We start from the raw sequence: 14,646 nt of genomic DNA, 5'->3' as shown, positions 1-14,646 counted from the left end.
GAGTTCCCGATAATCAATGGTCAGACGCCATGATCCGTCGGGCTTCCTCACTGGCCAAATCGGTGCATTATCAGTTGAGGCTACTGATCTAAGTGCGCCCTGCTCTAATAAGCTCTCTATTACTTTGGCGATTTCTCCCTCTGCTTCCTGGGGAAATCTGTATTGTCGCTGGGGTTTAGGGTCATGTCCTGTAACATGAACGGATCCAGTCTTTATGCTGCAGTCGTGCCTGTGACTGGCAAATGCTGATTGGTTGCTGTTTAAAACTGCCCTAACCTGTCTGTCTGTGGAGAGCGTGGTCGGATCAAAGCAATAATATCCAACTGCGCTAATCCTGTTTTCATACTCGCCTACTGTGAGCGTTGCAGGGGCTCTTTCAGACCTTGCCATTCGCCAGACACACTGATTGACTGGGTCGAATGACAGGCTGTGTGCATTCATGAAATCAATTCCGAGTATGTGTTCTGCTGTGTGGGGCAGAACTATTAAAACAACTGGGTGTCTGGTGGAAATATTCCCTAGCTGGATGGGTACAGGGGCTGTAATGTGTCCCTGCTGTGAGTGTCCTGTAAAGCCGCTGAGTGTTATTGTGGCTGTACTGGGCCACGTGTCCTTTTGAAACATGGTGGCGGAATTTATGGTCGTGCAGGACCCTCCTGTGTCCCAGAGTAATTCAATGGGCTGTCCCCGAATTTTCGCTGTGACTACCGGTCGTCCGGATCTGTCCCAGAGGGTGTCACAGACCCAAGTGGGGGAACCCGAACACCATCAGTCCGTTCCGTCCACATTGGTCTGTCCTGACTGCGTCCCTATACTGTGAATGGGCTTTGCTCTATTCCTGTTCAGAGTGCCTGTCTGCTGGCTTCTCTGCGATTTCTGTGGGGCATTGCACTCCCGTGCAAAGTGTCCCAGTTGTCCAGTTATAGCATTTCTGCGACTTCTGTGGGGGGCTGTTCTGTCCCTCATTTACCCATGCGGGGTTTTGGTGCCCTCTACTGCTTGAATGTCTACCTCGGTTTGCGCCTCCTGGGGCTTCTTAAATGCTGTCTTACCATGAATAGATTGCTCCCAAGTGCGGACCCATTTTTCATTATGGGCCTCTTCTGAGGGGTCGTAATTAGAGCAGGCTTTCTGTCCTGCCTCTGTGGCGTAGGAGATAAGAGTGCGGGTCCATTTAGCCATGTTATCATGGGTCAAATGTGCGCGGTCTAATTTACCGAAAACTGCAGTGAAGTGAATCCACAGCCTTCCTGCAAATGCTGTGGGGTGCTCGGTCTTTTTCTGCCTTCATCTGTTTAGGCCTTCTACTGGGTCTCCTCTGTTATACCCTATAGCATCCAAAATAGCTGTATGCATTTCCTCGAGGGTGCCTCCTCCAACGTTCTGTAGGTCGGGGAGGGCTGCTACTACTGACCAGTCTAAACTCAAAACTGTGAGCTTAACCTGCTCTCGCTCATCAAGGCCGAACATGGTCGCCTGCTGTTTAACTTTCGCAGAGAATTGGTGGGGGTCTGAGGTGGGGAGGAACGGGGTGATTTTCTCACACGCGTCCCTTAGTTGAGTCACGGTTAAAGGGGTGGTGTAAGTGATCTCGGGTGCGCCGTCTGCGGTTGCTTTTCGTTGGGTGGTGACTGGGTTTATTGGTGCGGGTGCTATCTGATCTGTGGGGGGTTGGGGCGCTTTCCTTTGCTGCTGCGTTTCTAGCACACATGTTCCCTGAACATATCGCTGCACTGTCTCCCTTAACTCCTGCCAATCTGGTGCATTCTCTTCCTCTAGTTGCGTTCCAAAAGTATCTTGGAAGCCATTCTGCACAGAAAGCAGAGATTGCAGCTCCGCAATCTGCTTCCTACACTTTGCATGGTCCACTGTACTTTGCCTTTGCTCAGTGGTGGCAGCATGGAGTGCTCTTAAAGCTGCCTTCAGGTCGCTGCACTGCTTCTTCAATGCCTCTACCTGCTTTTCTGATTCCTGTCTTATCAAGACTGCACGCTGCACATCCTGATAGGCTTTTTCATATTGTACTTGGGAGCTGCTCAGATGGGCTAGACAAGACTAGTGTGCCCTCTTGGCATCATCCACCTCTCTATCCTTATCTGCCAACTTCTTTCTTAATTCTAGATTCTCTCTTTCTATATCACTGACATCCACCTTACTCATGCGATGCCTTTCCTCTAATTCTGCTCGGAGCGTCCTGACGACCATCTCTGTGCCTCGCAATTGTGCCAGACAGGACACAATTGCCATCGGCTTACGTGCTTTACCTAGATTCCTTTTGTGAATTGCGCTCAGGTCCTCCCACCAAGTATGTCCTATGCTCCCTGTTTCCTCATTCGAACAGAATTCGCTCCAAAGGGGCCATCCTTTCCCTTTGAGGTACTTCCTGATCTCTTGTTCCCAAACGGGACACTGACCTATTCTGCTGGTCGCTGCGACCACAAACTCTTGGGGGTGCATGAGGCATTCCATTGCCTGCAAGGCCATCTCTTTCTCAATGCTCTCTCTTAAATTTAGAACAAGGGATGCTAAGGCGGCGTTATAAATTACGGGTACAGCTTTCGCTATTTTCCGAAGTATAAACTCCTGACAGTTTGCCGCAACAAAAAATCTCTCTGTTTTACCTTATAACCCTGTTAGTTACGCATGCAAAAACACACTTCCGAATTATGAGGATTGATGTGAACTACTTGAACACTTGTGGTTTTTCCTTTTCCCAATTGGATTTCTGATTCAAATTGCTGGGTTCTCTCGGAGTGGGGGGGCCACTTCTAGTCGAGTCCCGGCGGAGTCGCCACTAAATGTTGCTCGTTCTGGGTGAGTGTGCTTTACACTCAATTGGCTCTGTTTTATTCCTTAGCTCTAGAGTCGCCCGGTATCTTTATCGTACCGCCACAAGGTTCAAGTTCAGATCAATGACTCAATACACCAGTTTGTAAGTTCAAACAAGACACGTTTATTATTACACAGTTATTTACTACTCATGCACATAATACGAAGACTAAACTGTTCCTATCACTACTAGGCCAATACTTATCTGGAATAAAGGAACTGCCGGATCAGGGAACAATGGCCTCTTGCTTTGTCCTGGATCCGCAGGCTTTCAGTTGGTGTGGACTAAAGGGGTCAGGGGTGTCTATTCTCATAGCGGGCGTTGTATGACACTTACTTGTCGGTGTAGCAATTGGCCAGGCCTCTCCTTCTCACGGTCAAGTTCCTGGAGAGCTGCTGCAAAGGTGTTCTGCTGGGAGGGCCGGCTAAGAGATCGAATTCGTCTTGGGACCTTACTTTTATAGGTCCCAGGGGCCTCGCGCCCATCTGGGCGGACCCTGTACCTGCTTGCAATCGATAGGACCTCTACCAATCGATTGGTTTGAATTCCCCAATACTGGGGCTGTTTCCCGATCGCTGGGCGGTTCTTGGGGCTGTTTGTAACTTATTGTCCGGGACTCCTGCTGTTATTCTTAATTGTGTCCATTGTGCCCGGGAATCACCGGGAATCGCTCAATTAATATGCGCAGCTTGCTAGTTTCTATGCTGTCTGGTTTCTTCACAGACAGAATCCACAGAGAGGTTCTGCAACCTGCTTGCTCCCTGACATTGTCCAATTTTCCCTGCATGCAACTCAATGTTCCATTTTATGTCGGGAATTGGCCAGCTTCGGTGGCTACACTGCTCCAGCCCATACTTCGCTTCCAGCTCCCTCAATCCTGCAAATCAACCCTGAGGAAACAAATCTTTTAGGGTCTTAATCCCCTTCTCTTCCCATTTCCGAAAGCTTCCGTCCCACCTCCCTGGCTCAAATCTGTGGTTTTCCGGGATCGGCATTTCCGTCGACCATGCCCCCAACCTGAAGTGTTGGCGAAACTGCCTCCAGGTCAGCTTTCATTCTCCCCACCAAACTAGTGATGTTGTATCTGCGAAGCCTTCCCCACTCCCGGGCAACCTGTTGCCCCAAATACCTAAAGTGAGTCCCTTGCCGACGGAATGGCAGCCCCACCACCCCTGCCCTGGTTGAGACACCACGAAATACTCACTCTTGTCCAAGTTCAGCTTGTACCCAGAGAAAGACCCAAATACCTGCAGCAACTCCAATATTCCTCCTATCGACACACTCGGCTCCGACACATACAGCAGCAAGTCATCGGCATATAAGGACACCCTATGCTCTATCCACCCCCCTCGCTATTCCTTTCCATGCTCCCGAACTTCTTAATGCGATGGCCAACGGCTCAAGCGCAAACAGCAGGGGGGACATAGGACATCCCTGCCTCGTCCCACGGTGGAGAGAGAAGTATCTTGAACTGATATTGTTCGTGCGGACACTCGCCTTCGGCTCCTTATATAATAACTTTACCCAGTTCACAAATCTTGGTCCAATCCCAAACTGTTCCAGCACTGCCATCAGGTACCCCCATTCCACCCGATCAAACGCCTTCTCGGCGTCCAGTGCCACCACCACCTCTGTTTCCTTCCCTTCCGCCGGTGCCATAACGACGTTGAAGACCCTCCTAATATTCGAAAACAGCTGCCTCCCTTTCACGAACCCTGTCTGATCCTCACCTATCATCTTCGGGAGGCACCCCTCCAGCCTACCCGCCAGTACCTTTGCCAATACCTTTGCGTCTACATTAAGAAGTGAAATGGGCCTATACGACCCACACTCCGTCCGATCCTTATCCTTTTTAAGCAACAGTGAAATCGATGCCTGCCCCAAGGTTTGCGGCAGCACTCCCTTCCCTATCGCCTCTTCAAACATCCCTACCATCAGGGGTGCCAACTTATCCTTAAATATTTTATAATATTCCACTGGAAACCCATCCGGCCCTGCCACCTTCCCCGACTGCATCCTCCCAATCGCGTCTTTTATCTCTTGCTCCAGTATTGCTCCTTCTAATGTAGCCTTGTCTCCCTCCCCGAGCCTCAGGTACTCCAACCCATCCAGAAATTCCAACATCTCACTGTCTTCCCCGGGTGGCTCTGACCTCGTAGAATTCCTCAAAAACCTTGTTAATCAGCTCCGGAACCACCACCAACTTCCCGGCCCTATCCCTTACCTGGAGAATTTCCCTTGCTGCTGCCTCCCTCCGGAGCTGACCTGCTAACATACCTTGCCTTGTCTCCATGCTCATAAACTGCACCCCTCGCTCGCCTCAGTTGGCGCACCGCCTTCCTGGTGGATAGTCGGTTGAAGCTCGCCTGTTGTTCATTCCTCTTTCCCAGCATCGCTGGGTCCCCATCCTCCGCATAACTCCTATCTGCCTCCAACATCTCATCTATTAGCCTCTGCCGCTCCAACCTTTCCTCTTTGTCCACCCTGGCCTTAAACAAAATTACCTCACCCCTCACTACCGCCTTTAGAGCCTCCCAGACGACTGCCATTGACACCTCACCCGTACAGTTGAATCTTACATATTCCTTAATTACTTTTTCAATTTTTTCACAGAATACTTGGTTCCCCAAAAGCCTCACATCCAGTTTCCACCCCGGCCTCTGCGCTACCCCCTTCTCCAGCACCATATCCACCCAATGTGGTGCGTGATCCGACACAGCAATTGCAGAGTTTTACGATCCCTTGACTCCAGCCAGCAAAGTCTTTCCCACCACAAAAAAGTCAATCCACGAGTATACCCTATGGACTGCTGAAACGAGTACTCCCATTCCCCTGGGTGCAGGAACCTCCAAGGGTCTACCACTCCCATTTCCATCATTAGCCCAGCTAGCACCTTTGCGCCCCCCCAACCTGATGGGACCAGCGAGCGCCGCCGTGATCTGTCCAACCTTGGCTCCTGCACCAGGTTCCAGTCCCCCCCCCCCCCAAAATCAGCTCGTGTGTGTCCAAGTCAGGAATGGCTCCAAACACCTTCCTTGCAAATCCCGCATCGTCCCAGTTGGGACCGTATACACTTACCTGCACCACTAATCTCCCATCCAGTGTCCCGGCCACAATCACATATCTACCCCCCTGATCTGCCACTACCGTCTCCATCTGGAAGCGTACCCTTTTGCTGACCAACACTGCTACCCCTCGAGCCCTTCCATCAAATCCAGAGTGAAACACTTGGCTAACCTAACCTTTTTTAAGTCTCACCTGGTCCTTCACCCTCAAGTGAGTCTCCTGCAGCATTGCCACATCGATTTTCTGACTTTTAAGATGCGTAAGCACTCTTGACAGGACCTCCTAGCCCTCTCACGTTCCACGTAACTATCCTTACTGGGGGTCTCTCACCCCCCCCCCCCCCCACCTTTCTTATCCACTAACAACACACCACCGGGCCCTGCCCCATAAGCCTGACCCGCCCCTGTCCATTGTTAACATCAAACCCCTTCCTCCCCCCCTACCTTTCCCCCAGAAACAACATCCCCCAGCATCCAACCCTTCCTCTCTCTCACCTCCGTTCACGAGCTGACTGACTTTAGCTAGCTAGTGCGGGTGGCTCCCCCACGCCAAGACATATCCTCCCCTTCCACCCAGTCCCAGAGGAAAAAAAAAACCAAACCCAACAATCCAACCCATACAATTCACTAACATAACATGTAACCGTCGCAACACAGATCGCCCATCAACCCACCATTAACTTAAACTCTATAACAATACAAAGAGAAGTAGATTACAATACAAAGCCGTAAAAGGAAAGTTATAAAATTTATACATTTTCCAGCTGTTCAAACACAGTCCACAGTCTCTCTTCCAGCTCCGCTCTTCATGTCTGTCCCAAGCCTTCTGCCTTCACAAACGCCTCAGCCGCATCCGCTGTCTCAAAATAAAAATCTTTGCCGTTATACGTTGCCCTCAACCTTGCTGGGTACACCATACCAAACCGTACCCCCTTATACAATGTCGCCTTCACTCGCCCAAACGCCGCTCGTCTGTTTGCCAACTCCACCGTCAAGTCCTGGTAGATCCGGACCGTAGTACCATCCCATAGTATCTCCCGCTTCTGCTTCGCCCAGTTTAATACCTTCTCCTTCACGCAAAACTTATGGAAGCACATCATTACTGAATGTCGGCTCATTCACTTTGGGCTTCGGCCTTAATGACCGATGGGCTCGGTCTAGCTTGTACTGGGAGGGGCTCTCACCCTCCCCCATCAGCTCCGCCAACAACTTAGCAAAGTATTGTGTTGGCCTTGGGTCCTCTGTCCCTTCGGGCAAGCCCACAATTCTCAAATTATGCCGCCTTGAGCGGTTTTCCAAGTCTTCCAGCTTTGCTCGGAGACCTATATTAATCTCCACAGCCCTCCGCAACTCATCTCCCATCGAGGTGACCTGGTCACTGTGTCGTGACATGGCTTCCTCCACTTCTTTCAACTTCTCGCCCTGCTCTCTCACCTCGGCCAATGCCTTTGCCACCGCCACCTTCAACGGGGCAGTTATGGGGGCGATTGCCTCCTCCACCAGTAACTTTAATGCGGCCGCTGTCTACTTTTCCAGGCCTCCATGTGCCTCGCAAACTGTTTTTCCAGCTCCCCCGCCATCACCTCGGTCACCTTCTCCACCGTAAATAGTGCGGCCCCGCTTTGCATTTCAGCTTCCGCCATCCTATCACCACTTTTATTCGTCTTCTCCTTCAGCGGCGACCCCGCGTTTCCTCCTTTCTTCGCTGCTTTTTGCATCCTTTAGCAGCTTATTGTTTTTCACTTTCTTTCTCTTCTCCTCTCTCTCCCTCAACCCTTCTGTTCTTCATCAATCTGAATTATTCTTTTTTTTAAAGACAAAGGGGAGGGAAAAAAACTTCACCAAACTTCTTTAAATTTCTTTAAATCTTCCAGCTCTCTTCCTTTCCCCTCTGTACTCATCCAGAACTCCCCTGGGACCAGGTTCCAGCTTTCTTTCTTCCTCCTAAGTGGGAGCCATCCGTCGTGGGACACCGCTCTTACATGGTGCCCTGGACTCGGGCCTGCCTCCTCTGGCCTCCTCGTAGCTCCGCCCCCGCTGCTCTGGCCCCGACGCCGCGCTGGGCCCAGGACCTCAGCCCCCGCTGCCCCAACACCCGCGCGGGATTCTTCACCGATTTTTGAACCGGCCCCACTGGCTGCTCGCGACGGCCCCAAAGGCCGACAGTAGTCGGGGGGTGCGTCGAAACTCTGGGATTTTCCCGAAATCGTCGCGGCCACCGGCGGGAGCTCTTCGTGCTGCGGCCGCCCTGCGCGCCCACGCCACCGGAAGTCGTCTTGCTGCAATTGTATGGAGCTTTGTTGAGACTACACTTAGAGGATTGCATACAATTTTGGTCTCCTTAATGAAGGAAGGAGATACTTGTCATTGAGGGAGTGCAACGAGCTTCAGCAGATTGGTTCCTGGATTTTCCTTTGAGACGGGATCGAGGAGACCGGGTCTATGTTCTCTAGAGTTTAAAAGATTGAGAGGGGATCTCATTGAAACATACAATATTCTTACTGGGCTCAACAAGATAGATGCAGAAAGAGTGTTTCCACTGGCTGATAGTCTGGAACTAGGGGACACAGTTTCAAGAATAAGAGGTAGGCCATTTGGGACCAAGATAAGGAGGCATTTCTTCAATCAGAGGGTGGTGAATCTTTGGAATTCTCAATATTGGAACACTGGAGGCTCGATCATTGAGTATGTTCAAGACCAAGATCAATAGATTCTAATTAATAAAATATTAAAGGAATATGGGGATAGTGTGGGAAAATTGCATTGAGGTAGAAGATCAGCCATTGTCTAATTGAATGGCGGTGCAGGTTCGATAGGCCGAATGGACTGCTGCTCCTATTTTATATGTTCCTCTGCCCCTTGGAGCATGTGTTAGGCTGCAAGAACTTCATGTTTCTATTCAGCACCAACAAATGTCACAGCGTCCAGCAGAGTGGCAACACTGATTGGCTGCTGTGGGGAAGATTTGCATCAGGCGGCGATCAGTGCTTCCAAAAAGTGGACCTCAGCAAGGCACCCTCCATGTTCGAGTGAAGGCAAGCGTCCAGCAGAGCAATGACGCTGATTGGCTGATGTGGGCAAGATTTGCATCGGGCGGTCAGTGCTTCCAGAAAGTGGTTTGTGGAGAAGCTGTTGTCGAGGGACAGTTAAACCCCAAACACTACTTCAGTGTTTGCCTCACTCCCTCTTCCTCTAACCAAAAAAACACCAGTCACTGTGAGGAACACAAGCAAGAGAAAGACAAAGGGAGGGAGAGATTAGAAAATTTGCAGCGGAGTGCTTAAGTGGTGAGGCTTTGGCTCGAGAGCCTTTGGCATGTGGCGTCTCAGCAGAGTACAGGTAATCTCGGATAATTCCTCTTAGTCTTGCTGCAGTTGGGATGGCAATGAGGGCAGATATGTTCCTCCTGCAGGATGTGGGAGGTCAGTAAGAATTCCGTTGTCCCTAATCACTACAGCTGTGGGAAGTACACCGGGCTGCAGTACCGGGAGACAATAGAGTTCTGGAGCTGGATGCACTCGGGATCATCAGGGATGCTGAACAGTTTATAGATAAGAGTTTTAGTGAGGTGGTCACACCTAAGGTGAAGGCAAAGAGTAGCTGGGTGACCACCAGGAAAGACAAAGGGAGCAGGCAGAGAGTGCAGGAGTCCCCTGTGACCATTCCCGCGTAAACAAGTATACCATTTTGGATACTGTTGGGGGGAAGACCGTTCAGGTGAAAGCAGAAATAGCCAGATCTGTGACACTACAACTGGCATAGGTTTAAGAGGGGAAAGAATTAATGGGAACCTGAGGAGCAACCTTTTTACACAGAGGCGGTATATGGAATGAGCTCCCAGAGGAAGTGGTTGAGACAGGGACATTGACAACATTTAAAAGGCATTTGGACCAATACATGGATAGGAAAGGTTCAGAGGGATATGAGCCAAATGCAGGCAAATGGAGTCAGCTTAGATGGGCTTTTTAGTTGGAATGGACCAGTTTAGGCTGAAGGGCCTGTCTCCGTGCCGGAGATTCTATGAGTTGTTCAAGCTGCCTTTGGTTATAAAGTAACTCCATATTTGTACATTGAGTATTCTTGATATTATTTTGGAAAAACACCGCTTGAGTTGAAAATTTATTGTTGGAAATGTTCTTTATATAAGGTTTAGGTGGAGGGAGTGGCTGGAACCTGACCATTTTGTAAACATGGTATCAGCCCAGTTTTGCTTGCACAAATTCCCCTTCTGCCTCTTTTTTTTTCAATAGTTTTTATTTGATTTAATTGCCCTCTGCATGACACATCTATCCCTAATCCAAGTGCATGAACAAGGGATCGAGTTCCAAAGTCAGCTGTGCTGATCTCAACAGTAGATATAACCATGTACTGCAAGGTCACTTCTAGCCTCTCCAAGGTCTCACTTGGCTGCCAACCATTGCACAGCTACAATTAATTATCATTGGTGCTTTAAGTATCAACAGTAGATGCTCATTTAATTCCAGGGACTTGACACTACAATCTACACTTGGAGCTAAACTGCAGATCCAAACTGTTAACTTGAGTTCAGCTGGATTTACAAGTGGAGATTTAAAAGTTATTCTGTTTGGTGGTTGTTGTAGCTATATGCCAGTTGTTTGATGTGGGTGACTGTGGGATTAATCAGTTCATTTCTGCTTTATTATCAATAGTGCCCAATTGAGTGGTTTCACTTTGCCTGTGTGGACCTCGCAACAAAACCGAAAGGAAAATGGTAAGGTTGACCAGCACAAGTATTTCACAGTTCCACTTGGTAAAAGCAAGGTGTTGTGTCAGAAAAATTATCCTGCAGGCAGAATGTGTTTGTCATTGGTTCCAGAAGTGGTGATAGCTATGATAGAGTTCTCGATATTGTGTTAATTCACACGAAAGCAACAGCAAAGTGCAATAATTCACACAGATTCAAGTGTTGCAACAAGACCTTTAGTTGTGCTTTCCGTGGCCAGGCTTTGGAGGGATGAGTCACAATAATTCAATTTAGGAGATGGGGAGGAAGAGGATAAGGAATTGAAAGAATAACATTGTAAAGCACATGTTGAAGACTGCTTGTTTACTTCTCTGTTCTTGTTTATGTACAGGTTCTGCCCACGATGTATCCAGGAAAGGAAAAAGAAATGAATCTACTCCCTGTTCACTTGCCTCCAAGTTGTGTTTTATGTTCATGTGTCTTCAAATTGTTGAAATTTTGTTTAACCTTCCCTAATTTGTGTCTGGGGTGGGTGGGTGGGGAGGGGTCTTTTTTATTTCACTCCTAAGATCGGTTCAATGAAACCAATTGAAGTTTTGATATATCATATCCAGGCACACAACTGCTTTTGGACATTGAAGGTGCATCTGCAGCTCAATAAGCTGGCACAGTCCATGATAGTTATTGAATTATTTCAGGGTCAACGTGATTAGGCCTGGCAGTGCCATTAATAAATGGGAATGATATGTGAGAATGTACAGGGGTCCTTGTTAAAGTTAGAGAACATTGTGGAATTACGCAACCCAATTATATATTTTTTGGAAGTCACCGTATTGAAAGTATAGCAATAAAACATTGGCTTTAGTAACCTGATTACTCCACCTCTTGCTCCCTTCGTTCCTAGAGATACCAGTACCTTGAAACTGGGATTTACGCTCTCAAAGGAATTTTTAAAAATGTTGTAATTCACTGGATACTAAAGATAGCATTTACCATTATAACCACTGCTTTCCGTGGTCCCAGGAAGGCACTAGATTTGTATCTCGGTTGCAGTTATATGGAGCCCATGTGGAATATAGCACATGACCACACGGTGGCAACTGTTGACAGGGATTTGGTGTTACTCGAGATCAAAGCTGCTTTAAGAAAGGAAATGACTGCCTCTGTAAAGTTGATGTTAACAGAAATTTGATATTATGTGGGGCGCACTGTTCTGTGATATGCAAAATAATATATGGCTGTGATAGTAAGAAAAACATTTATACTTTGGCAAAAAAAAATGTTTTAAAGAGAATGGGAATGTCCATTTTATCGTGCAATATTGTGACTTAACATTGTGATATTTTCATTAAAGACTATCCATTGAAGGATTATATGGCAGGGCTACAAACCCTGGAAAATATCTCAGAAGTGGAGATTGTAACCCACAGGGTCTACAACCCAAAGGGACAGAATATTTTATTTTAAACCACTGCTGTTGGTGTGTATTCTTCATACCACATCTTTTTTTAATACACGGAATTGAATGTTTTTAAGAATGCTTCTGCCTGTTCAGTATTGAAGGAAGATTTTAAACCAAAATAAACAAATACCAATTTTTTTTCTTGAAGAATAATATGAAGTCAGTCTTGCCATGGTGAATAAGAGGGACTATGTGGCTGGTATTATTAATATGAAGGCTTAAACTATATGTATCTCTGGAGTTCAGAGATTCTGCATTATGGATCCAAGTTCAGGAGTCGGGTTGCCTCCATGATCGAATGATAAATTTGTGAGGCAATTGGACATGGTCTGACACTTCTGGCAGTTTTTTTTTGTCATCACCTGAGTGTGTTCAACATGTGGGAACCCGTTAAGCTTGTCTAAGAATTTTGGGACTAAGACCCTGAGAAATCTAGCCTGTTTGTTTTACAGAAGTGCAAATTTGAATCCTTTTGAGAGACACTTTTATCCAAGTCCAGAGAGCTTTGGTACATGTTTGTAGACCGAAGGTTGTGGGTTTCCCAGCTGTGTGCAGGAGAGTAACCAGCGCAAATGGTTATCATTTAGAAGCACATGTGAACGCTATACTGCTTATTTGGATGGCACCACACCACCCATGAAGTCATTGCCTCAGTGAAGTGGGATAAAATGAATCTAAGCTGCCAGTGGCTGGCGTATCCTTCAGATCCAGCTCATCAGTCACTAATAGTGCACTGGAGTGCTGCAGACCTGATTCAGGCAACCAGTCACCAAGGGTGCCACAGAGGGTGGGATTTGGCTCTGATCAGGCAGGTAATCTTGGAGTCACCATGACTTCAAAGAGATATGGATGGGAAATGGTGCTCACCACAGAACAGGTTTCTCTAAACCAACGATGAATGAGAAGTGCATGGTACTGGCTGTAATTCCTGTTGATCTATCCACTTGTCCTTTACAAGATCAGAAATACAGTGTGCCAACACTGACCTATTAAATACTGAAATACAGATCATGTGAATTATAGTGAATCTTATTTGACTTGTGTCTGTCAGGTGTTTCTGACACCTCTGGAGTCCACTGACATAAACCTCATATAGCACCCACTTGCTGATAGCTTCACTCGTCAATTTGTTTACAATGCACCATGCTGTTGTGTTCAGTTTTGGTCGCTATATTACAAAAGGTTGTTTCAAAGGCTACCGGAAGAGCAAGACAACTTGATACCAGGTATGAAAGAGCCTAGCCACAATGAGAAAAATCAGCAAAGAATAAATAATGCTTTACTGTCTAGAAAGAAGATAGTTAATCATGGACTCGGCAAAGTATTTAAATACTAAATGCTGCATATAAGGTACTGGGTACTGTACAGATTATGTAATGTATGAAAATATGCCAAAGACTGGGGGGGGGGGGGGGGGGGGGGGGATCAGTGGAAAAGAGAAGTAAACAGAACAGATATTGAGGAAACGTTCGACTCAAAATAATAAATATTTGCAATCATTTACATCCAGGGTAATGAAAGAAAAATATTGGGGTTATTTTAAATAAATTTGAACTTCATTATATGGTGAACAAAAGAATGACTTGGATGGGTGATAGTCATTCCTTGTTCCTGAATTCTTAATGTTTGAGTGCTGTTTAACTGGAAATGCTGTGATTCCGATTTCAGATTTTGTTAATCGCTGCTGTAAATATATTTGAACTGATAGACCATGTTTGAAAATGTGTCATTGATAAAATCTTCACAACATCGTCCTTCAGTGTTATCTATGATTGAAAAATGTACACTGACCAGTTCTGGAGTGCCAAGACACTTGGGGTGCTTTGCACTGTGAGAGAGAATGCCACAATGATCCAATTTGACCTATAGTCTAGGTAAAGCCTGGGACCGGTTTCCAGTTTAGTGTCTGTAGTCGACATTTTAACTGCAAGCAAGAAGAGTTGGTCAGGAAAGTACAGTATCCACTTTCAAACATGAACATTAACTACCAAAAATAGTTTTGAGAAACAGATATTCATACTTGCAACAGCCAACATCAGTCCATAGTTTGCATTATGTAATCACAATCTCAAGACGTTTGGCTGGGAAAATGGTTTTGCAATGTTAACTCATGGCCAATATTTTTCAGAATTTTAGCCTTGTATTTTCTTTATTTCTCTTGTGTTGAATGTTTATGAATGGTAGGAAGCATGTCCTATGCACACATACAATTCTGTTGGTATTGCCAAATGTGTAGAAAATAGCACAAATTTTAAAATGAGATGGATTTTGTATCTAGCCCCCCTTACGATGATTTGTATACAGTCCTGGTATAATCCAGTTAAATCGTGGAGGGCAGTGTATTAGGAAGAAATGAGAAACAAGTTTGCTGTTTGAATGAGGTTATACATTCTGTTTGAGATATAGCTTTTATTCTTTTTTTCTCTCTGAAAATCTACTGAGTTCTCACTTGGGTGATTGCTGTTTGCCCAACTCTATCTCTCCTGCAGCACAGTTAAATTTGAGAACTTTAGTGGGAGTAACCTGCATCACATTAGTGGCATATTCCCGTACCAGCCTCCCCGAACAGGCGCCGGAATGTGGA

At 46.8% G+C, this 14,646-nt stretch overlaps 1 protein-coding gene across 1 annotated transcript in view; it reads left to right on the top strand.

Annotated features, from left to right (window-relative positions):
• LOC119975862 (inhibitor of growth protein 5) overlaps positions 1 to 11,032 on the top strand; it is a 31,959-nt gene extending 20,927 nt beyond the window's left edge. Inside the window, exons 7-8 of the mRNA XM_038815741.1 lie at positions 10,566 to 10,627; positions 10,992 to 11,032. Coding sequence (XP_038671669.1) covers positions 10,566 to 10,627; positions 10,992 to 11,031 — 102 coding nt within the window. The 3' untranslated portion in view covers position 11,032. The remainder of the gene's footprint in view (positions 1 to 10,565; positions 10,628 to 10,991) is intronic.
• The last annotated feature ends 3,614 nt before the right edge of the window (positions 11,033 to 14,646 follow it).

Source organism: Scyliorhinus canicula, chromosome 13 (assembly GCF_902713615.1).
Source record: "Scyliorhinus canicula chromosome 13, sScyCan1.1, whole genome shotgun sequence".
NCBI lineage: Eukaryota > Metazoa > Chordata > Chondrichthyes > Carcharhiniformes > Scyliorhinidae > Scyliorhinus > Scyliorhinus canicula.
The sequence above is the reverse complement of the archived record's forward strand: the minus strand, read 5'-3'. Positions and strand labels throughout refer to the sequence as shown.